Below are 25,178 nucleotides of genomic sequence, written 5' to 3'. Positions count from 1 at the left end.
TTTTTTAATTAACCTTAGTAACTACTGGTCCGATTTGAAAAATTCTAAAAACGCGCTCGAAATAATCAAACAAACTCTTCAGCTTTATAATATTAGTATCGATTTGTATAGATTAGTACAGATTATTTCATTTTATAAAATATTATTTAATGCTTATTTCATAAGTCGTATTTCATTTTGTTTACCTACTCACCTCAGCAAGTAGCAACTTTGAACAGCTATCTGATTTTAATAGACCAAATTGGTCTCGTTTTGTTGAAAAATGTGTCTTCTTTAATAAGGTATATGAATTTATGCCGTCAAATAGATAATGACGAGAATTTGTAAATTTGCAAACATTTGAACAGCTGCTAGCTGTTATCTTTCAAACTATTCAGTTTATCGAGACCCAACTACTATTCTCATTTTGTTGCAAATCTATACTAATATTATAAATGCGAAAGTATCTCTGTCTGTCTGTCTGTCTGTCTGTCTGTCTCGCTTTCACGCCAAAACTACTGAACCGATTGCAATGAAATTTTGTACACAGTTATTCTAGAGTCTGAGAAAGGACATAGGCTACATTTTGATGTGGGAAAATATCTTATTTCCATGAAAATATCGATGAAAATTACTTCGCATTGCGCGTGGCCAGCGCTCATCCCGGGGGTCCTGGGTTCGAGTCCCGCAGGCGGAACAAAAAGTTTTCAATGTTCCTGGGTCTTGGATGTGTATTAAAATAATATTTCAAAAATCTTAAATATATTTTATGTATAATATTATAAAAAATCCAGAAATATATCGACGCGATGCAATGAACATTTTAGTTCTAATACGATTCAACAGATGGCGCTTTTTTTTTTTACTTCGTTGTAACATAGAACTAATCATACTTATTAGTTATTATGTTTTTGTTTATAGTTTTTAATACGTTAGAATATTATGTTTAATAATATTATCACTTGCTATAATAATAATCAATCTATCTTATCTTATAGAACTCCTACTGCATTTCTAAGGAGTTCGAGTGTGTTGTGTTGGCCTATATTCCATCCAGAAAATATATCAATGCAATCAACATTTTAATTCTAATATATGAAAACAGATGGCGCTTTATTTTTTACTTCATTATTATAACAGAACTAATCATACCTACTTTATTATATATTATTGTTTTTATTCATAACTAGCTGTTGCCCGCGACTTATAAATACTGCGAAATATACTGCGAAAGTATCTCTGTCTGTCTGTCTGTCTGCCTGTCTGTCTCGCTTTCACGCCAAAACTACTGAATAGATTGCAATGAAATTTTGTACACAGTTATTCTAGAGTCTGAGAAAGGACATAGGCTACATTTTGATGTGGGAAAATATCTTATTTCCATGAAAATATCGATGAAAATTATTTCGCATTGCGCGTGGCCAGCGCTCATCCCGGGGGTCCTGGGTTCGAGTCCCGCAGGCGGAACAAAAAGTTTTCAATGTTCCTGGGTCTTGGATGTGTATTAAAATAATATTTCAAAAATCTTAAATATATTTTATGTATAATATTATAAAAAATCCAGAAATATATCGACGCGATGCAATGAACATTTTAGTTCTAATACGATTCAACAGATGGCGCTTTTTTTCACTTCGTTGTAACATAGAACTAATCATACTTATTAGTTGTTATGTTTTTGTTTATAGTTTTTAATACGTTAGAATATTATGTTTAATAATGTTATCACTTGCTATAATAATAATCAATCTATCTTATCTTATAGAACTCCTACTGCATTTCTAAGGAGTTCGAGTGTGTTGTGTTGGACTATATTCCATCCAGAAAATATATCAATGCAATCAACATTTTAATTCTAATATATGAAAACAGATGGCGCTTTATTTTTTACTTCATTATTATAACAGAACTAATCATATTATATATTATTGTTTTTATTCATAACTAGCTGTTGCCCGCGACTTCGTCCGCGTGGACTTTAGTTTATAGCGCGCGGTGTCAACAAAATTTGTGTCAAATTTAAAAACTTTTTAAAACCCTGGTAAGTGGTACCCCTCTTAGGGCCGCGCAGCGCGCTACACCGGAATGGCAGCGCTGAAAGTGCTCGCCTCGCCGCTGCCATTCCGGTGTAGCGCGGCCCTTAATTAATCAAAATACCCAAAAACAGCTGTGCAGTGTGCACATAATCTGTACTAATATTATGAATGCGAAAGTATCTCTGTCTGTCTGTCTGTCTGTCAGTCTCGCTTTCACGCCAAACGCCAAAACTACCGAACCGATTGTAATGAAATTTTGTATACTGATAGTCTAAAGCCTGAGAAAGGACATAGGCTACTTTTTTACTGGAAAAAAGGGTTGTAAGGGTCGTAAATTTGTTCAAAAAATTCATAATAGATGGCGCCGTGCGTCTTCTACATCGCGCTGACGCTTGCTCAAAAGTCTTTCTATAAGAGGTGGTATCATCTTACATTTAAGTCTCGATTTTTTTCGATTGTTATATCTATTCTACGGTATTAAATAACTCAGTACTTTATCTGTGCAGGCAGTGACGTAACCTTAATACCAAATTTCACCAACGACTGTTAAAGTTAATGCTCGAATTAGTATCACGTTAGCTGTTTCGTTTTTCATATGAATGAAAGAGAAGACAGGATATTTTAACAAGCTGTTAACACTAACAGACGTTGGTGAAATTGGGGCTAAACCTATCAATGATAAATAGTTTATGGGTAAAGTTGTGTAATTGGGGGGCTAAATAAGCTTTAAAATTTGGCATAATATATAAAGTTTAACATACAAAAATGAAGTACTTATTGTTTGCACACTGCACAGCTGTATTGATTTAATGGGTACCAGGGTTTTTTATAAAAGCTTTTGACACCAATTTTGTTGACATCGCGCGCTATAAACTGAAGTCCACGCGGACGAAGTCGCGGGCAACAGCTAGTTTCTTTATAAAGTCTACTTTAAAATAATTTCTAGTGACTTCTAAGTTCTACCATTAAACAGGTCCTTTAAACGTGGTAAAAAATGGCAAAAACTGAAAACTGATCAAAATTTTAATGGTTTCTCATGAATTTTACAATGTTCTAGAAGGATTTCGAGGTGGAAAAATTATATTTGTCATCATGGGCGTAGCCACACTGGGGCAAGCTGGGGCGCTTGCTCCACCCTGGCTCTGACCTATAAGGTGCCTAACTAAACAGATTTTTTTTCCAACTACAATCATAATATAATAATAACTCCCACACCGGTTTCGGTGACGGTGGCCGGTTTCATTGAAACCAGGCCAGCTACGCAGGAGTAATTTTTATGGTGCCCAAGTGTGTGCGCAGTACACAAGAGCACTCTCTATTCCTTTACTCTCATAACCCAGTGGGACGGACGACCGACACGACTGGCGAGAGATCAGGCGCAGGACCGACTTTTTACATGCGCATCCGACGCATGGATCATCTTACTTGTCAGACAATCAGGTGATCAGCCTGCATGGTCCTAACCAAACTTGGAAATAACATGTTTCCAACGCGGGAATCGAACCCACGACCTCCGAGTCAAGAGCCACGCTCTATACCACTAGACCACGGAGGCGTTAGGCGACTATAATCATAATATCCGCACAGCTCGACAAGGCTTTAAATGAACGTGGCGAAAAAAGGAACTAACGCTGCCATCATACAAAAACGTCATTTTTGACAGTTCTCCTTTACCAGCAGCCACTGACCTCTTTATTACACTGGACAGGCTATGCCGTACAAAATGACAGCTATTTCTTATGCTGATTTGAAGCGCCGCGGTGAGCGTACTGTGAACTAATTTACATAGAAAATGACAACCGCCATTTGCAAAATAGTAGTTCCAAGTACACTCACTACTGCTTTCACATAGCAATCAGCGCCAATATGGCGACTTTCAAATAGGAATATTTTATTGATAGCGATCGCCTGTCCAGTGTATTATAGAGGTCAGTGCCAGCAGCGCTCCCGCCGCTTTGGCAGGTTGACTGCTGCCCCACCCTGAGCCCAAGCCTGGGCTATAAATAAAAAAATCAGAACTACCCTATTTGATGCAAGTGAAGACACATTTTATTGTACGATTTCCATGTACTATTAAAATGGTGGTCTGTATTTTGGTGATCATTTACTATTTTTGTCTGTGAAATGTTATTATTTCTGGTGATCAGTTAATTATAAGCCTATATTTATGTTTGTTTTTCTTTGGAAGCTCAAACAGCACGCAAATTACCCAGGTTCTTGGCCAGGGGGGGGCAAATTACCTAGGTTCTGGGCCAGGGGGGGGGGCAAATCAGATTTTGTATAAGCTAGGTGTTAATAAAGAATAAAAAATTAATAATTTTTTGTTGTAAAAATATTGTATTGCAAACAAATGGCAAAAATTCGTTTTCTTAATTTTTAATTTTTATAGATAAAGTAGTAGATAATATACTTATTAGGGACGTCAACATGATCCAGGGGGGGGGGGGGGCAGCTGCCCCCCCCCCCCTCGGTACGCCCATGTCTGTGCGTCAGAATCAATACGATCAGGGTTGATGGAGTAATTACCTACTGATCGTCTTTTTATTGCCTCAGGGATATTTGCCCTTTCACCTTTAACATTTGATAATAAGTAGGTACTTACTTAATTTACTTTTTTACGCAATTTGAAAACTTGTTTACTTCAAAGATGTTGTGGTGTAATATTTGTTTTAATAAACACCATAATTATTAACCTCGTGCAAAACACTAAGAAGACGTCAATTCAAGAACAAAATTACGGAATAGGTAGATACCTACTTCAATTAAAATATCCATTAAAATAAGGAGTTAAAATTTAATGATTAATTTTTAATTCCTTATTAATTTAATATCTAAGACATCTAGATTTTTTCGCTTATCTAGTTTTAAATAATAGATGAGATGAGTGATGATATTTTAATAGTGATGAAATAGCCCCTTTTGGACCAATTACAGTCCGGCCCTTAGCCCTAGGCTTAGGCTAAAGCTTAGGCACTTTAGAAATTTTCTTCTTAATATTTTCTCGCTAGTTATGTACGTACGTTAATGATAATGACCGTGAATAATGACCGTATTACAAAAGCTACAGGTATATTACGACGAACTTTGACTAATAAAATATGTACTTATCTTAAACGCAATGCAATTAGAAAATGCAATATCGTCTACCGTCGCTCGGGAAATACGACCACTGTCGTACAATTTCGAAAATTTCTATGCGCCTTATCACTTCGGGAGCACTGTAAGTTTGTAACTCCTTTGGTGTAGCAAATGCAATGTCTAATCTCTAAAGTTACAGAGTACAGACATACCTGTACATCTGACTGTACGTTATCTTTTTTAGGGTTCCGTAGTCTACAAGGTATCCTTATACTGTTGGTCTGTTCGTCCGTCTGTCCATCTGTCTATCTGTCCGCGGTTTTGCTCGTAGACTATAGGACCTACAAAGCTGTAATTCTGCAATTCTGTCGTATTGCCGCTTTGTTATGATCGTAAAATAATAGCCGCATTACAAATAATAATTATTAGTTTAATCGCTCACTAGTCACATGTAAATATAATATAACTAGCTGTTGCCCGCGACTTCGTCCGCGTGGACTTTAGTTTATAGCACGCGGTGTCAACAAATTTTGTGTCAAATTTAAAAACTTTTTAAAACCCTGGTAAGTGGTACCCCTCTTAGGGCCGGGCTACACCAGAATGGCAGCGCTGAAAGTGCTCGCCTCGCCGCTGCCATTCCGGTGTAGCGCGGCCCTTTATTAATCAAAATACCCAAAAACAGCTGTGCAGTGTGCACACAATATATCTGGGGGCACGGGAGTGCCCCCGCCAAGATGAGCCAAGCTATGCGCGCAAGGGCACTACCTACCTTTTCTCGGAACGTTTCGTCGTATTTTTGAACCCTCGTAACTTTGGTTGAATAATGCCAGATAGTTGAAATTTTTAAGATATAGTGACATGGGTATAGTTATTAAATGCGCAAAGTTTGAATATCGTAGCTATTATACTTTAGATTTTAAAGGTGTCCAAAAACCCACAATTTGGTCACTGACTCACCGATACTCAAAACTGTTAGGGTACTAAAACAACAAAAAAATTATCAAACCCAACTTAACCTATATCCGTACCATTATAGAACAAAATTAGGCAAAAATTTGTTAAATATTAAAGTAGACATATAACTAAGGACTTTGAAAAAATTCAAGTACGTACCTGTTGCCATTATTGATATAGAGCAAAAAAGGCCAAAAAATCACGTTTGTTGTATGGGAACCCCCCGTTAATATTAATTTTATTTTATTTTTAGTATTTGTTGTTATAGCGGCACCAGAAATACACAGTCTGTGAAAATTTCAGAAGTCTAGCTATAGCGGTTCTTGAGTTACAGCCTAGAGACAGACAGACAGACAGACAGACAGACAGACAGACAGACAGACAGACAGACAGACAGACAGACAGACAGACGGATAGACGGAAAGACAACGAAGTCTTAGTAATAGGGTCCCGTTTTTACCCTTTGGGTACGTAAGTACGTAAGTTCAAAGAATAGTCGTAGTCTAAGCATTTCTTTGCAAATATTTAATTAATAAGAATAGTTCATTAATTTATTATTATTATTTAATTATAATAATAATAATTAGTTACTTAACTATCAATCTACTTCAAGTTTACTTAAACTTGAAACAGATTGATTAGGAATTTTAGGATAGTTAGTATACTATACTATAATAGTAGGTCTTAAAATATATTTTTAATGCAAAGAACATCGGTATACGGTTAGTTAAAAACAAAAACATTGCCTAGAAAGTTAAACGGCTATACTAAACATCTTCGCGTCATCGATAGTGCGATGTAGGTGCCCAACAGTGACATCTCTTGTCGATTAGAGCGCATTATCAACTATATGAAACTGTTCGTGCAAGCTATATCACGATGTAGCCGACCAGCAGAGACATCTATTATTATCAAAAGGAAAAAATAGCAAAAAATCACGTTTGTTGTATGAGAGCCCCCCGAAATATTAAATTAATTTTGTTTTTAGTATTTATTGCTATAGCGGCAACACAAATACATAATCGATGAAAATTTCAACTCTCTAGTTCTTCCGTTCTTGGGATGCATCCTAGAGACAGATAGACATACAGACAGACGGACAGCGGACAGACATCGAATCATCAGTAATAGGGTCCCGTTTTTACCCTCTGGGTACGGAAACCTAAAAGAAATACACCAAAAAAAAATCGGCCAAGTGCGAGTCGGACTCGCGCACGAAGGGTTCCGTACTGTAAACTGTAATAGAGCTAAAGGAGGGGAAAAAATGTGTTTTTGTATGGGAGCCCCCCTTAATTATTTATTTTATTTCAATTTTATTATCAAATATTAAAGTACGTAAGTATATAATTGAGGATTTTGTGAAAATTTCATGTGTCTTAATGTTTAGGAGTCCCCCTTATATTTCCTTTATTTTGTTTTTAGTATTTGCTGTTATAGCAAAAATAAAACGCCATCTGTTGAATCGTATTAGAACTCAAATGTTCATTGCATCGATATATTTCTGGATTTTTATAATATTATACTTACATAAAATATAGGTATTTAAGATTTTTGAAATTTTATTTTAATACACATCCAAGACCCAGGAACATTGAAAACTTTTTGTTCCGCCTGCGGGACTCGAACCCAGGACCCCCGGGATGAGCGCTGGCCACGCGCAATGCGAATTCATTTTCATCGATATTTTCATGGAAATAAGATATTTTCCCACATCGAAATGTAGCCTATGTCCTTTCTCAGACTCTAGAATAACTGTGTACAAAATTTCATTGCAATCGGTTCAGTAGTTTTGGCGTGAAAGCGAGACAGACAGACAGACAGACAGACAGACAGACAGACAGAGATACTTTCGCATTTATAATATTAGTATGGATTTGATACAAAATATAACTGTCAGGGTTAGTTCACATTGATACGAGACGCAGCGTGATGAGTGATGACACAAAATAATATTATGAAGTTTGTTATATCTATATCTTATATCTTTAAATAATAAATCGATTTAGATAAATCGATTTAGCTAGGAATCATTTTTAGAAAATGTCATTTTATTAGTGTTTTATCGAATACCGAGCAAAGCTCGGTCAAATAGCTAGTCTATACTTATAATAAAATCGTAGGGGTAAAATTTTTGTCCATTGAAAATAAACTTGAAAAAACGAGTCAGGGGCATAGTAGAAGAGTAATAGAACACATTTAACTGTTTTTAAAATTTTTGTTTCTCTGTCTGTTTGTCGGTTTGTCTGTTTGTCTGTTTGTACAGGCTAATCTCTGAATCCGCTGGACCGATTTCAATGAAATTTGGCATGATGATACATTACATCCCTGGTCAACATCTTAGATACTTTTTTTTAACCGACTTTCAAAAAAGGAGGAGTTAATGTTTACTTTGCTGTTTGTGGTCAGATTTTCAAAATTATTTTTTTGTTGTATAGATTGCCCGAATTTGATACCATGTTTACAATAAAATCGGCCAAGTGCGAGTCGGACTCGCGCACGAAGGGTTCTGTACCCTTATAGAGAAAAAATAGGCCAAAAGTTGTGTTTTTGTATGGGATTAAATTTTAATTATATTCTAATTTTATTATTAATTATTAAAGTAGGGTAGACTGGGTACGGTTGTGCCAGGGAACGGTTGTGACAGTCGTCATAACAGCGAAACTATACGGAATATGGGGATGGGTGCTAAGAGAGAAAGACACGTCTTGCAAGTCTGAATGCTTCTCCCAGCATTGCTTCCGCCAGCATTTCACGATAATGTTATCAGGGGCCTTCATTGCTTTTTTAGAGTCAAAAGTAGGTTTTCTTGCTTGATTTATTTCAATGTTTACTATTTTTTTGTTATAAGTTGATCATTAGTAGTTAACTACAAGTGATTATTTTTTACATAAATCGTTTAGCCGATTCGTGGCGCTTGTTTGATAATTAAAATTCTGTGTTGGGTACGGTTGTGACAAATCTTATGGGTACGGTTGTGACATACCTTTATCCTATAATTTTTCTTAGATGTCTAAAAACGCTTGCAGGAGACCAAACGAGTGCAGGATATTATCAGTCAATACGAAGAAGTCAAACGTAGGACTTATTTACAGAGAACGGAGAAATTTATAAAATTAATCGGATGTCGTTGTTTTGGTTGATAAATATGTTTAGAAATAGACTATGTTTTGATACGCTAGATGAATTTGTTTAGAATAAGATTATGATGTTTTATGGTACATTTTTATTAAAATAAAAATCATATAAAACATTTTTTGTAGATGTCACTACCGACCCCAACCACCGTCACAACCGTCCTTGGGTTGTGGTCGGTTGTGACAATTTCCCTCCTTCTTTTAAATTTGATTCCATGACTAATACATCGTATTTTGGCATGATATATTAGTATTTTTATGTAGACAAATAAATAAACTATGGTTTGTGATAAAATTTTCCTAGCTAGGTGTAAAATTAACAAAATTATTGCCCTCCAAACCAAAAATGTCACAATCGTACCCAGTCTACCCTACACATATAATTAAGGATTCTGTGAAAATTTCAACTGCCTGCCTGTTGTCATTATTGATATCGAGCAAAAAAATCATGTTTGTTGTATGGGAGCCACCCTTAAATATTGATTTTATTTTGTTTTCAGTATTTTTTGTTATAAGGGCAACAGATATACACCATCTGTAAAAATTTCAGAACTCTTGCTATAACGGTTCTTGAGATTCAGCCTGGAGACAGACAGACGGACAGACAACGAAGTCTTAGTAATAAAGTCCCGGCCGTTTTTACTCTTTGTGTATGGAACCCTAAAAACGGTGACTTGATAAGTTATGGAATTGAAGAAACTCCTCGAAAATTGTGGTTTAATTGTAGATTATGAATCTGAGAATAAGAGGTAGCTTAAAGAGGGATAGATGCCTACATTAAATCCCGTCTTCTGAAGTCTATCCTCTATCTCCGTCACATGTTCCTTTCCCCTGTCCTGTGGCCCCCATCCCCACATCCACGCCAAGCGGTCTTCGAAGAAAGGATTTTTCAAAACGATAAGTATCTGAGGTTCAAGTTTCCTGGGTCTTTGATGTAAATTAAACATATCGTGTGTAATATAGATCCAAATAAAATAGTCGTAGATGGGTGTTCAATTTTCTAAATCTCGATTTTAATAACATACATTCACGCGGACGAAGTTGCGGGCAACAGCTAGTATTAAATATAAATATTATTATGGTGACTAAATATAGCAGTACGGAGTTGTACTGCAGGCCGTGTACATCCTGCAGTCTGTAGTCGCACCACTCTAGTCTTTACGCCATGGGGTGCTTCGGGGCGAAGTGGTGGCCCGAGTGGGGGATTCATTGATTTCTGTCAATAAAATGCGTCATCGTGTAATATACTGTATAAAGAATAAAGTTCAAATTTTAACCACGTTTTGTTTCGTCTCGTTGTGAGCTGATCCCTAGGTAAATAAGTTAGTGCGCGCACGACCAATTATATATTTATAATGTAAATGTAAGCACATAGTTTTTCAACGTGCTGGCGGTATTTTTATAATTTACCTCTTGGCTCCACATCACGTGCAGATGTCCGTGCCCCGTCGCTCAGGGGCTATTGTTTTAGTAGTTTTTATCGAAGACTAACGGCCGTTCCCAATATTCAATCTATCTCTGGTTTTGCCCTACTAGAGATAGGAATAGCTCACATTAGACATTAGAGACATATATTTTATGTCAATTGTGAGCTATTTCTATCTCTAGTAGGGCAAAACCAGAGATAGATTAAATATTGGGAACGGCCGTAAAAGAGAATAGAAAAAACCGGCCAAGTGCGAGTTGGACTCGCCCATGAAAGGTTCCGCAGCAGCAATAAGGTTTATTTTTATGAAATTAAGAGGTTTTTGATTTATTTTCATATTTCAGTTGATTTAATGAAAGTTAAATTAAGGTTTACATTTATTACGTATAAAAAAAACTACTGGCTGGATCTCGTTCGAACCAATTTTCGTTGGTAGTTTTTGTAGTAAATGTAGGTACATCATATATTTAGAAAAGTGGCTGTGACATACGTCGACACTACAATATTAATTCATTTTTTTAGCGTGGTGACTGATAAGAAAACACTTGTTTCTCTTTTATAAATATGAGAAAATATGTTTAATATTGTTCAGTACCTAAACAGCTAAGGGTGCGTTGCACCAGAGTGGTTAAAGTTAAAGTTATGGTCAAAGTTATGGTTATAGACTATAGTTAGGGCTAATTTAACTTTTGACCACAAAATTTGACAGAAGACGTTGCTGGTCCGACAAGGCTTTAATTAATGATCGTGGGCGGGGCGCTGCTGGTAAAGGAGAACTGTCAAAAATGACGTTTTTGTACGAGGACAGCGTTAGTTTATTTTTTCGCCACGTGCGATCCATCGATCGTGGAATAACGAGACACAATAGCTTGTCTATTGTTATCGCGGCCGGATGCGGCCGCTTAGGGCTTCATGAATTAAAGCCTTGTCGAGCTCTATGGTTATGGTTTAATATGGCGTCCATTTTTGACTTTAACCAAAGATTTGATATTTTGCATTGTAGTTAAAGTAACAGTTATAGTTAAAGTAAGTTGGTGCAACCCACCCTTAATCACTAGCATGATGTACTTAACAAAAAGCGCCATCTATGATATATTATGAATTAATGCAACTAACTTAACTTACGCATAAACAATAATTATTATCTCACAAGTCACAATACATAATTGTTATAAAATTATTGCTATAGCCTATAATGCTCATGTATTGTGAGATAATATAGTTAAAAGACTAGCTAGTCTACACGCATACGTCTAGTCGCACGCACACAAACACCGAGCCGAAGTCTGCAGAACTGAAACTATGTTAGACGAATGTTAGGTGTTTTTCGTTACGGAATGTCGGCATTCGGTCGCCGCGCAGCGTAAGCTATGCAATAGCTAAAAAAACCTTTTTAAGTATTAAAGTTATCTTTATAGTTTACACAATATGTATGATGTAAGTACTTTAATGAGTAACTCCTAGCTAGTAGCCATGTATTGGCTCGTGCCTTTGCTCTGACAGACCAAAATGAAAGGTCTGACCTAATTACAGGCCATAATTAACAGTTCACATATCGCCTGCGCCTGCGCAATCAGGAAGTGTAACCGCAGAATGCTGATGAAGGATACAATATGGGCCTTAGTCCTTACTCCTTACCTTACATAACACGCCCGAAAAGAAAAGATGGGTGCCGCAAGGACCAAGGTGTTACACGACCGTATAAGTTAGCAACGACATAAATAATTATTGTCACAGCTACGGAGCAGTATTAAAATAATAATTATAATAAGTTTGTTTGAACGTTAATCGGGAAGGTCCGATTTGAAATAGATCTTATTTGTAGCAATATAAATAACACAAACATTAAATCAAAAAATCATTACCTAGGCTTATCGGATCACGAAACGGGTCAATCTATGACATTTTCAACTAAAAAAAATGATACTGCAAATAAACAGCAAACTAAGTATTGGCTCGAAAAAAGAAGAGATTACAGTAGAGACAACATAAAAAAATTTCTAGAATGCATGAACTCCTTATCTTTCTCCAATGTTTTACAAGAGCAAGATGCCGATAAGGCTTTTTCAATGTGTCATGAAGATTTCTGTCTCTTCTATAATTTGTGCTTCCAAATTATTATTATAAAAAAAGCGAACAAGCTAATTAAAAATAAATGGATAACAAAGGGTTTAAAAAAATGTTGTGCGAAAAAACGAATTTTATATTTGAGATACCGTCATGAAAAACATAGCAAGCTACAGAAAAAAACTCAGTACCAAAAGTATTCCATGATTCTAAATAAATGCATAACGCAATCTAAGAAATTAAACAACATTAAATATATTTCAAAGTCGAAAAATATCGCGAAAGCTACATGGAACATAATCAAAAATTGCAGAGGTGGGGACAGTAATACTCAAAGCACAATTCCTAAAATAATTAAAGACGATAAAGAAATTACTTGTCCGCTCAATATCGCGAAGACTTTCAATTCATTCTTTATCGCCATGGCACAAAATTTTAACACAATAACTACTGACACAAATACCGATAATATAAACCACATTCCTAATAATACTAAAACAATCTATTTGACCCCAGTAACAAACGCACAAACATGCAAGTTTATAGACGATTTAAACAATTCTAACTCTACAGGATACGATGACATTAAAACTAACATTATAAAACTATGTAAAAATTCTATAGCTACTCCACTAACCCATATAATCAACCTATCCATATCGCAAGGCATATTTCCGACGGCTTTAAAATACTCGATTGTGAAACCCATTTTTAAAAAAGGCGATCGTACAAATCTGAACAACTACAGACCAATTACACTCATACCGATATTCTCAAAAATATTTGAAAAATGTATGTATGATAAACTCTATAATTTCTTTACAGAATGTAAAATATTAAAAAAAGAACAATTTGGATTTAGAAAAAAAACCTCAACCGTACATGCTTGCTTCACGTTAGTAAAGAAAATCACAGAATGTTTAAATTCCAAATCTTTACTAGCAGCAATATTCCTAGACATGACAAAGGCTTTCGATTTTGTAAACCATGCTATTTTACTAAATAAACTTTATCGGCAAGGCATCAGAGGCGTAGCCTACAAATGGGTTAAAAGTTTTTTGTCCAATCGCCAACAATGTGTAGAAATAATTGAAATAAATGCAAACTGTAAAACAATTTACAGATCTCCATACATGTTTAATGACGTTGGTGTACCTCAAGGCTCCATACTGGGCCCGTTATTCTTTTTGAATTATATTACGACCTGCCAGATGCATTAGACCAGGAATCTATACTGTATGTCGATGACACCACAATACTAGTCGAGGGAAAGAATCCACCGGCCATCGAGGCTGAAATAAATAATGCCATCGCTAAAGCAATGACTTGGCTGAAAAAAGAACCTTAAAGCCAATATATCTAAAACGAAACTTGTAAACTTCAAAACTCGAAAACAATCACATATTAAACAAAAAATATGCTATGAGAATTCCGAGATAGAAGTAGTAGATTCAGTCGCTTTTCTAGGCATTACTGTGGATAGTCTATGTAATTGGAAAGAACACATTAATAACATATGCACTAAACTCGAAAAATATATGTATGTTGTTAAAAATATTAAAAGAACTGTAAGTACATCTGCAGCACTTCTTTGTTACCACGGCTACATCGCCTCCGTACTGCGATACGGTTTATTTATATGGGGAAACTCTGTTGACCAAATAAGAGTGTTTAGACTCCAAAAGAAATTTATTAGATGTATCTCCAATGTCAGCTACATCGACCCCTGTAAACCTTTATTTAAACAGTACAATATATTAGCGCTACCTTGTCTGTACATCTATGAAATGTGTTTATTTGTGAACAGAAACGTAGATCGCTTTTTTGTAAAGAAAACTGAAGTAGCCACCAAGAGCTCTAGACATACATTTAAATTGGTTGTACCCCACCAAAGACTAAGCATTTGCAGTAGAAATGCTTACTGTATGGCAGTGTCAATATACAATAAGCTCCCTGATCACTTTAAAAAACTCCCTGAGAGAAAACTACAAAAAGAGGTACATGCATGGCTACTTCACAAAATGTATTATGCAATAAATGAATATTTTAATGACGAAATGGATGACGTTAAAACCTAATTTCTGACATTATTTCTAAAATTATTTTTAATTGTAATAAAACATTAGCATAATATATTTGACATTATTTGTATAATATTCATTAATTGGACAAAATATTTTTTAAGAAATACTGTTAATTATCTATCTATCTATTTTAATTAATAAAATTCAATGACATGGAAAAATTATAATTACTATGATAATATTTGCACACTATGTTAATAGTAGAATATGTCTGAACTCATAAAAATGTAAACATCTACTGTACCATATTCTTGGCAAATAAATAAATTTGAATTTGAATTTGAAAAAAATCTTGTTATATCAGCCAGTAGATCCGACATTTTTGGACTCGTATCTAGATCGGGCCCTGATTTTTTGACATGAGTTTATCTTTTCAACAGCGTTATTGATTGGTTAACGGCCGCACTCAGAGACACACAATATTTAACTATTTAACTGAATTTTAAATGTAGCTATGGAGTTAATGTCAATATCTCTATTCAATTATAGTTAAAGTAGTCATTAAACTTTAAAGTGTGTGGCCTCAAGGTTTTAACGTAATTACCTTACCCAATCAAAACTCCTCCTAGTATAATATTATAGTGAAAAGATAAACTCTGCCAAAAAAACTCAGAAGCCAAAACTAGAATAAGTAGGTAAAGTAACTGTTAGTATTTTAGTGCACATAAAATAGTTTTGAAAGGTCAGTATCACGGTGATCGGAAACAGGGTTCGGCAGAGCGTAGACCCCACAGGAGAGCGGAATAAAACCAGTTACTTAGAGGCGAGAAAAGAGGACGCTCAGAAGTCAGAGGGAACGAATACTTTCACTCTCTAGTCTATAAATAACAACAAAACGCCTTTCCTACTATTAGTTTCGGCCTGTTTCGGGTACAACCTCGTACAACAATCCGTCGTGGCCTTGTATCTTGTAATCTAATTTGGAATATTGTGGCTACAGATTTATGTCGTATTTAGAAACACGTCGTTACGAATAATAAATGAAGAATTAGCCGGTTGCCCAACGCGATGGTATTTCGCAGTCAGATGGCGCGGCCCTGCACGCGACTCGCATATTAAAACCTGATCGAAATATTTCAAGAAAACGATGACGTACGTTTAATATATTATGTACATATACAAAACGCCTTTGTTGTATCCAGCCAATACCAGGGTTAGTTCCTGTTACTGCGACTTACTGTGTCAGATAAGTACAACTAAAGGATCGAGCACACTGAGACGGGCCGTGCCGGGGCTCAGCGTGCCGGGGCTCATCGCAAAAATCCGCCTCCATACAATTTGTATGGAAGCGGAAATCCGCTGCGCCCCGACACAGTGTGCGATACGCGCATCCGCTTCCATACAAATTGTATGGAGGCGGATTTTTGCGATGAGCCCCGGCACGGCCCGTCTCAGTGTGCTCACTACTTACAAGTAACACAGCTATATACTTACCTTAAACTTGAGAAATATGTGTGGCACTCGGGGACCGCCGCTGTAAAGCTATTGCATAGTAATTTAGTATTTTATCAACTTAATATTATTTCTTGATTTCGTAGCCGCGCTCAAAGCGATAAATGCAATGCAATTCAGCTTAAAAATAAAAGTTAAATATAGCATAATATGAGTTCGCCCGATGTACCGACAAGCCTCTGGCAGAATTAGGTCTTGTTTCGGTCTTTTTAGTTAAAATTGTTTTGCAGTCGGGTTTTTTGATTTTTGAATTAATTTATTTTATTTAATTATAATATATTTTGACTACTACACGTTATATTTAGTACTTATTTATTTAACGCAAGATGCTATGTAAACGTCCTAAAATATGTGCAGCGGCTGTTGCCTTCAAAGTTCAAATCCATCAATTGCGGCGCCGCGCCGCGCCGATAGCAATTAGCAACTCAATCTCGACGTAAATAAAACAAAAGCAGTATATGTAAAACAGTTTTATTATTTTAAATAGTAATCCTAAATACTCGATATAGAATCAATATCATCGGGACCTCCGGGCGGCCATTCGTTGCAGTCAAAATATAATCTAAGAGCTAAAATTTAAGTAATCGATCGACACCAACAAACGCCCCGCCCCTCCCGCCCCGCGCGACTACGGACTACAATAACTTAATATATCATTAAATAACAATTTACAGCGAATAGACTCTTTAACAATCATACGATCAGACTTATCGGTACGGCGGGGCGCGGCCGTTATAAGTGGGGCACCTTGAGCGTGACGTCGGACAGCTTGTGGCTGGAGACGCTCTGGACATTGACGTTGGAGCGGTTGTGGCGCATGTGCGACTTGACCAGGTCCGAGTTGACGAGCGCCGCCATGAGGCTGAGCTCGCCGGCCAGCACCGTCGCGCAGATCAGCGACGCCAGCCGCGCCGAGTTCTCCGCCGGCCGCTCGGCCGCGCCGCGCACGCCCAGGATATCGAGGCAGGCCGCCTGCCCCGTCAGCACCGTGCCGCCGCCCACCGTGCCCACCTCCAGCGAGGGCATGGTGCACGTCACGTACAGGTCGTCACCGCTCTCGCCGCACGCCTCCATGCTGGTGGAGCAGTTGCTGCTGGTGACGTTCTGCGCGGGGTCCTGGCCGGTCGCGATGAACAGCGCCGTCACCATGTTGGCGGCGTGCGCATTGTTGCCGCCAATGGAGCCGGCCAGCGCCGAGCCCGACAGGTTCTTAATCTTGTTGCACCTCGCCATGGTCCTCGCGTCGGTCTTGAAGATGTTCCTCAGGCTCTCGGCCGAGATCGTCGTCTCGCACACGACCCTCTTGCCCCGTCCCTTCACCCAGTTGATGGACGCCGCCTTCTTGTCGGAGCAGTAGTTGCCCGACAGACTTATGACCTCCATGTCGGGGAAGTAGTCCTTCAGCAGTTTCAGGGCGTTCTCCGCGCCCTTCGAGACCATGTTCATGCCCATGGCGTCGCCCGTCGTCGCCCGGAATCTCAGGTACAGGGTGGCGCCGTCGACGCCAACGTGGACCTCCTGGAGGCGGGCGAACCTCGACGTCGCGTCGAAGGCCTCCTTGACTAGGTTATAGTTGTCCTTGTTGTCCAGCCACTGCCGGCACTCGTGGGCACGGACGACATTCGGGAGCTTGACGGCCGGCGCTCGGGTCATTCCGATGTCCTCCACGACGCTGGTGACTCCCCTCGTTCCGATGGCCTTGGCTCCCCTGTTCGTAGACGCCACCAGGGCGCCCTCGGTGGTCGCCATGGGGATCATGTAGGGTTGGCCGTCGACGTAGAGCGGGCCCGCGTAGCCGACCGGAATACCAACGTACCCGATCACGTTCTCGCAGCACGCGTTCAACACTTTGCTGTAGTCGTAGTTGAGGTAGGGCAGGTGGCGGACGGCCTCTTCGGTTTGGAACTTGCTCGAAATTATTCTCCTCCTAAGCCTAACGCCTCTCAACGGATCGCAGAGGATGGTCTCCAATCTGTGGAGCGGAATGTGCGACTGCTCGACGAGCATGGCGACCTCGTCGTCACTCAGGGAAGTGCAGACGCCCTCGGAGCGGTAGATCTCCAGACACTCGGCCATCGGGCGCTTCTTCGCCGTGAGCATGGAGGCCGAGGAGCTGGGCGACAGCGAGGGAAACAGGGACTCGTTGGCCTCGCTCATTTCCTCGGTCTGGGTGCCCGTGTCGGCCTTCTCCTCCTCGCCGATGGAGAACAGCGGCTGCTTCTCGACCGGGACCACCTCCTTCACCGTCAGATCGTTCATGTCGATGATCCAATTCTTCTGCTCCTCGAAGAACACAAATTTAATTATTAAGGCACAGAGGAGCGTAGCTATGACGATGTAGTCCGAGCTCACGGAGAACCACTTCACGTAGCTGTGGAAGAGCATGTTGTCCTCCGCGGCGGATTTAAAGTTGTCGCTGAACGAACCCTCGATGATGCCGCTCTCCCTGGTCCAGGGCCACCTGCTGGTGAGGTGGACGCAGAGCAGGCCCGCGGCCATGATCATCTTCACTCGCTGCACCACCGGGTTCGGCTTCAAGTCCGCCTCCGAAAACGGGCTATCGGGCGCGATCTCCTTCCTTCCCGAAGCGAAGTCCGCGACCAGCGACAGGCACGCGGGATAGAACGTCACGAAGACGAGGTAGTCGACCAGGAGGGCGAGGCAGGCGAAGGTGCACATGTGCTCCATCCGCTCGACGCCCGAGAGGCTGCCGACCCCGACGAGGAGAACCGCTAGAAGCGTATCTAACGTCGCTGTCGGGCCCAGCAGAGAGAGAGCTTTCCCGACTCTCTTGTCCTGGTCCTTCCCGGCGCTCCAGCCGGCCTTCGCCATGCGCGCGCCGCGTGCGACATCCGCCACCAGGAGGAACAGGAACGGCGCGTCCTTGATGCTCGCCAGCTCGTTCCAGAACAGGCTCGCCAGCGCCGACGTGAATATGAAGCTGGCGAAGGTGGAGAACACGCCGGCGATGATGAGCAGGTACTTGGAGGCGATCTTCTGCAGGTTGGAGATCTGGTAGTAGGCGTAGAGGAGCGCGGCGCAGCGCACGAAGGTCATGATGACGGCGTCGGCGGCCTGGTACTCGGCCTCGAGGCCGGGGCAGGCGCGCGCCCAGCCGGCGCAGCGCTCGGCGCGCGTGCCCGGCCCGTGCCGCTCCACGCTGGCGGCGCACGCCAGGAGCGCCAGCGTCGCCACGATCACCTCCCACTGGTGGCGCGCGCAGAACTCGCCGTGCGCGCCCCACACCTTCATGTTGGTCGGCGACTTGAACATCGGTACCTGTGGACAACGACATCCCCGTGTTAATCACTCGTATTGTTATTTTCTATTACTATCAAATATGTACGCTTCTAGTTTTTAGCTCGTTGCGTTTTATGGGCTGCAAAAATTTTGTTTTGGGACATTAAAGTTTAAGAGCGGTAGAATTGACGTCGGTGGATTTGCACAAAGCGACGTTAAAATAATAAACCACCCGAAGAATGGAATTCACATACAATTATGGTTCATTAAAATTATGTAAACTATGTTATAAACGTAAATTATAGTAACTATAATTAAGCTATTATCTCAAGGGCATTCTAATTACATTATTTAATTAAATATTAGGTATATAATATCCCACCAAAACATTAAATGTAAAAAGGAGCCAAGCAAAATATTGCATAGCCATGCAATATATCTATCGTAAAAAGTTTTCAGATCACATTCAAGCCAAACCTTCAACTTATTTTGTAATTTAAATCAACATTATGTGAATTTATCAATAGTTTTCTTTTTTTATAATTATTACTAGCTGTTGCCCGCGACTTCGTCCGCGTGGACTTTATAGTTGTTCCCGTACATCGATGGTGTCGTTTACGCGCAAATCAGAAAAGTATATTGTGTGGGAACCGTACAATTTTCCGGGACAAAAAGTATCCTATGTTCTTTTTCGGGACTCAAAGTATCTTTATACCAAATTTCAGCAAAATGGGTCCAGCCGTTTACGGGTGATGTCGTGACCACGCGAAATATAACGCTCCGCGCAGCTTCGCCCGCGTAAATTAGATATTTCAGAGACATATTAGTCCACAAAAAATAGCCTATGATTCTTCACGTGGTCTACTTCTTGCCTGTGCCAAATAACACAAAAATTGCTCTAGTAGTTCGTGAGATAAGCCCTTTCAAATAATTTCTCCTGTTTTTTCCACTTTTCCTCTCTTTCTTCGCTCCTATAAGTCTTAGCGTGATAAAATATAGCCTATAGCCTTCCTTGATAACTGGGCTATCTAACATTGAAATAATTTTTCAAATTGGATCAGTACTTCCTCAGATTAGCGCGTGCAAATAAGACCTTTTTTGAAAGGTCTTATTAATTTCAACCGTTTTCCCACATTTTCCTCTATTTCTTAGCTTCTATTAGTCTTAGCGTGATAAAATATAGCCTTTAGCTTTTCTGGATAACTCGGCTATCTAACACTGAAATAATTTTTCAAATCGGACCAGTAGTTCCTGAGATTAGCGCGTTCAAATAAGCCCTTTCAAATAATTTCCTCCCGTTTTTTCCACATTTTCCTCTATTTCTTCGCTCCTATTAGTCTTAGCGTGATAAAATATAGCCTTCATCAATAAATGGACTATCTAACAGTGAAAGAATTTTTCAAATCGGACCAGTAGTTCCTGAGATTAGCGCGTTCAAACAAACAAACAAACTAACAAACTCTTCCGCTTTATAATATTAGTATAGAAGTATAGATAGTGGCTCGGCAATGAGCACAAGAAAAACAAATATAAAACTTCATATTTGGGGTAACGACGCATGTGGACGATGGTACCCAATAAATCCAATCAGTCGCTGATTGTTTCTCTAATGCTCATTGCCAAGCCACTATAATAATTATAAAATAAAGAAAACTCTTAATGTTGATTTACAAAATAAGTTGAAGGCTTGGCTTGAATGTGATCTGAAAACTTTTTACGATAGATATATTGCATGGCTATGCAATATTTTGTTAGGCTCCTTTTTCAATTAATGTTTTAATGGGATTTCATTTCTTTTTTTAAGGTTTCATTTCTTTTCAGGTCACGTTAAAACTTTTGTGTACTTAGCTTAGCACCCATTCCCTATCTCTAGGTATATATTCTAGGTCGTAAAATTAATTGATAATAACAGGTAGGTACTTCTGCAAAAGACAAATTCTATGACGATAGCCCAACAACTTTTGAAGTTTCAGGAGGTTATTCGTGCACCGATGTTACTTTCGATTGAGTATTACGATTTTTTAAAACATAATAATTATACTCGGCAAACAAGCGATACCGCAGTATAAAGGGAGTGCTACACCATCTATCGAGCGAGTATGGAGTGTACATCGTAATTCGCAGTTCTGATTTCATTTATATTTTAATCGAATGTAATTATCATAGTTTCATTGTTAACTTTGTTAACACTATTTTTCCTTTTATTCGTAAAATAATTATTATGAAGTCGAAACTCATTTTTAATGTTCTTGCAAAGCCACAAACATAAAAATCATTTCTTTTCTATACTAATATTATAAAGAGGTAAACTTTGTTTGTATAATTGTAATGAATAGGCTCAAAAACTACTGAACCGATTTTTAAAATTCTTTCACCATTCGATAGCTGCATTATCCACGAGTAACATAGGCAAAATTTTATTTAGGAAAAAATAGGTTTCCGTAAGATATTTGGGTTTTTCGGAGACAAGGTGTAAAAAATCAACCAGAAAAGTTACTTATTTTGCGTACGCTGCCTAAACTATAAAAGATAGAACCATAAAATGTTCTAAACAATCGAAGATCCCAGATATTAAGTATTGTCTCTGGGTTTAATTTTTGCGACTAACAAAAATGGTTCAAGTCCCGATCTCACTTTCTATGCTAACAAAGTTTCCGTTGCCCAGATTAATCGCCACAGGTTCATAGTAATTAGTAAAGTTTACATGTCTACGAATGAAACTAGCAAGCCGCGCCGGCCGCGGTTTGCTAGTTTCACCTACAGCTGCTACCTACAGCGATAAACACCGCGACTCACTAGTTTCTGCAGGTAGTCGAGCAGGGCTTGAAACCGGTTCAACATTATCCGGTATTTTAAGGGTTAAACCAATTTTGTCATACGGTTTCGTTCCGGAGCGGAACCAAATAGGAACGAAACTTGGAACCTAAATAAACCGGTTGATAGTGAGATCGACCGCGTGTCGCGCACGGGCGTATATACAGTGTGTAACAAAAATAAGTGAAAATAGTTTTTCACTTTTGTATGGGCAAGGGCCCGAGCGTCACGAGTTTCCCCATATAAAAATGAAAAAAAATTTTGGTCTTTCAGTGCTGCTACTTTCACAGTGAACTCTCTACAGGGAACACGTACACACCCTAAAGTATTATCACTTATTTTTGTTACATCTTGTATAGCTTTGGTAACGGTGTAACAAAAATAAGTAATACCCTAACGTAACGTAAAAAACGGCCAAGTGCGAGTTGGACTCACCCATGAAAATTTGAATATCGGAATGTTGAATATATTTATAAAAAAAGTAATACGCTCCACAGTATTAATTATTTTCACAAGTACCATGGATAGTACTGGGGGCGGTCCGGACCCCCAGGACCCCCCCCCCCCCCCCCCCCCTTATATACGTCCATGGTGTCGCGACTTGATCGAAGTACATATTATATTTGCTGTGTGCGTCGCTCGCGCTCGCAAATGCTCAGTCTGTTCAGTGTGAATAGTATGGTCAACCATTACGCACGTTTATGAACATGGGCCGCTAATCATTTCCCGGATTGAAAATTATAACCGGTTAATAAGAATTACCCATATTTAAAAAAACCGGCTTTTTTCTAAAAGTTCCGTATTTGTTATTATTAGTGACAAAGATTATGAACATTAGGTTTTAAAGTAATGAATGTTAGAGCAGTAAAAAAATGCCTTAATTAAAGGTTGTCCAGTAGAAACTGCTGTTATCAGTAAAACCGCCTACCTATTTGTACCAACTCTTGAACTTCTTGCGACTTCAAAAGTACGAAGATTGAGTACAGAAATAGTTGAGGTTTAGGCGAACCGCGAAGTCTGAAGACGGCACTATAATAACGAATAAGAATTATTTGATTCTTTTTAGATTATTTTTAAGAATATTACTTTTGTTTAGTACCTTGGAAGTCGGTTTTAATTTTTTGTTAGTCTTAAAATTTTCGTAGAAGTCCAGGGAAGGTTTTAAAGTGACACGAAGTTCACCGGGACAGCTAGTATATAAATAAAAATGGATTTTCAATTGTGTTAGTAACGCTAAAACTCGAAAACGGCTGAACGGATTGGGCTAATTTTAGTCTTAAAATATTCGTAGAAGTCCAGGGAAGGTTTTAAAAGTGACACGAATTTCACCGGGACAGCTAGTTTAAAATAAATATTATGTGCACACTGCACTTTTGATTTAAGGGGGCGACTAACCCTAAAGTGTCGATTTTATAATTTATTTTTATACTTGAAAATAAGCCCCGAATTGTTTCATTTTCTAAAATTAGATGCTACATTATATTTCCGAGAATTCGATCTGAGCAAAAACACGATATCTTAAAATTTTCTCGACAGAAAAAAAACACAAAGATGCATCTGATTTTCACGAATTTTTGTATAAAATTGATCAATGATAGAATTTTATACACATTGTATAAAATTCTATCATTGAGAGATCGACCTAGCGGATTTTTAAAATATTGTATATTTATCGAGTTATTGAGAAAAAACTAATTTGGCGATGAATCCGCGTCGTTCTTTTTCACCTGGCATATGAAAGACGGGCGTAAGTGTGAAGAGAGAAGGACGATGTTTGATTTTTGGGGTTAGTCGCCCTCTTAAGGGGTAACAGGGTTTTAAAAAGCTTTTTTTGACACCAATTTTGTTGACACCGCACGCTATAAACGTCCACGCGGACAAAGTCGCGGGCAACAGCTAGTTTTAAATATTTTGTTTTAAATAATAATTGATACTTAGCTATGATAGTCATTTTCTCAAAATCTTTGATACATGTTCATTTTACAGACATAATAATATTCTATTGGAAAAGCAATACCAATGAGATCGTGGGATAGACCTCCGCCCCGATCTCTAGCCCTCGTGGTCGAGTTTTCTGCATGTTGCCCTCTAATCACTTGTAGATGGCTAAACTTCGGTTTGTTTGAAATGAGAAATGAATATAATATGTTATAATTGGTGATTTATGCATATAACGTGAATAATCTCGATGAAGATCTTATAAGAATGTTTCTGTAAGTATCTATGAATGTGATTTCGCTAAAATTCATGAAATCAATTGTTCACTAAAGGAACTAATCTGCACCCGCAACGAAACTCTCGGAAAAAAATATTTACCACTTTTTTGGCGAACTGGAGCAGCATTCTGATCACCGAACCGGTGTTGTCACATAGATACGAATAGTGTGAGGAGATGCTCTTCCTGTGGACCAACATCACACGACCGATACTCGCGAGCCTCCACACTGTACTGACACCCTGATGGTGCTCATGCGACCTGCCGTGGTTTCAGGCGGTTCCGCGCGAACCGGCGGAGGAGTGCAGACTGCTCTCCGTCGATCACGCCGCGGACGTTATATCATACTGTATGTTCCGCTGACGCCAGCCGCCGCTCAGATGTAATCGCGATCTGCTTTACATACGGATACGTACGAGCCGTCGTTTCCAAATAAATACTGATGTTTTTCTTCCTTTGTCCGCGATCAATATTTTTCTTTTCAGCCTCGGTGCTGCATTATTTTGGAGACAAAAGGTAGGGCTATTATGGGTAGCATTGTTTACACCTTACAGGCTCGGAAACCCTAAATATAGAGTTTCCAATTTCGATTGTATGTTACCATAAGGGTGAAGCCAAACGAGCGTCATTTGTAAGTTGTGAATCGCAGAATGTCGGCTGGCAGAAATTCTGCTGCATTCAGTTTCATACAAAAGTCCT

The 25,178-nt window shown here is 38.9% G+C and overlaps 1 protein-coding gene across 2 annotated transcripts in view; it reads right to left on the bottom strand.

Annotated features, from left to right (window-relative positions):
* Nucleotides 1-16,665: 16,665 nt before the first annotated feature.
* LOC121734942 (3-hydroxy-3-methylglutaryl-coenzyme A reductase) overlaps nt 16,666-25,178 on the bottom strand; it is a 42,026-nt gene continuing 33,513 nt past the window's right edge. Inside the window, exons 1-2 of one of the 2 annotated variants that reach the window (XM_042125592.1) lie at nt 24,581-24,802; nt 16,666-19,489 (exon numbers count right to left, since the gene is read on the bottom strand). In XM_042125592.1, coding sequence (XP_041981526.1) covers nt 16,943-19,489; nt 24,581-24,679 — 2,646 coding nt within the window. In that variant the 5' untranslated portion in view covers nt 24,680-24,802 and the 3' untranslated portion in view covers nt 16,666-16,942. Of the gene's footprint in view, nt 19,490-24,580; nt 24,803-25,178 lie in introns of those variants that run through there. The other variant, XM_042125598.1, reaches the window with a different exon arrangement.

This window comes from Aricia agestis, chromosome 2, assembly GCF_905147365.1.
Source record: "Aricia agestis chromosome 2, ilAriAges1.1, whole genome shotgun sequence".
Taxonomy (NCBI): Eukaryota; Metazoa; Arthropoda; class Insecta; order Lepidoptera; family Lycaenidae; genus Aricia; species Aricia agestis.
The sequence above is the reverse complement of the archived record's forward strand: the minus strand, read 5'-3'. Positions and strand labels throughout refer to the sequence as shown.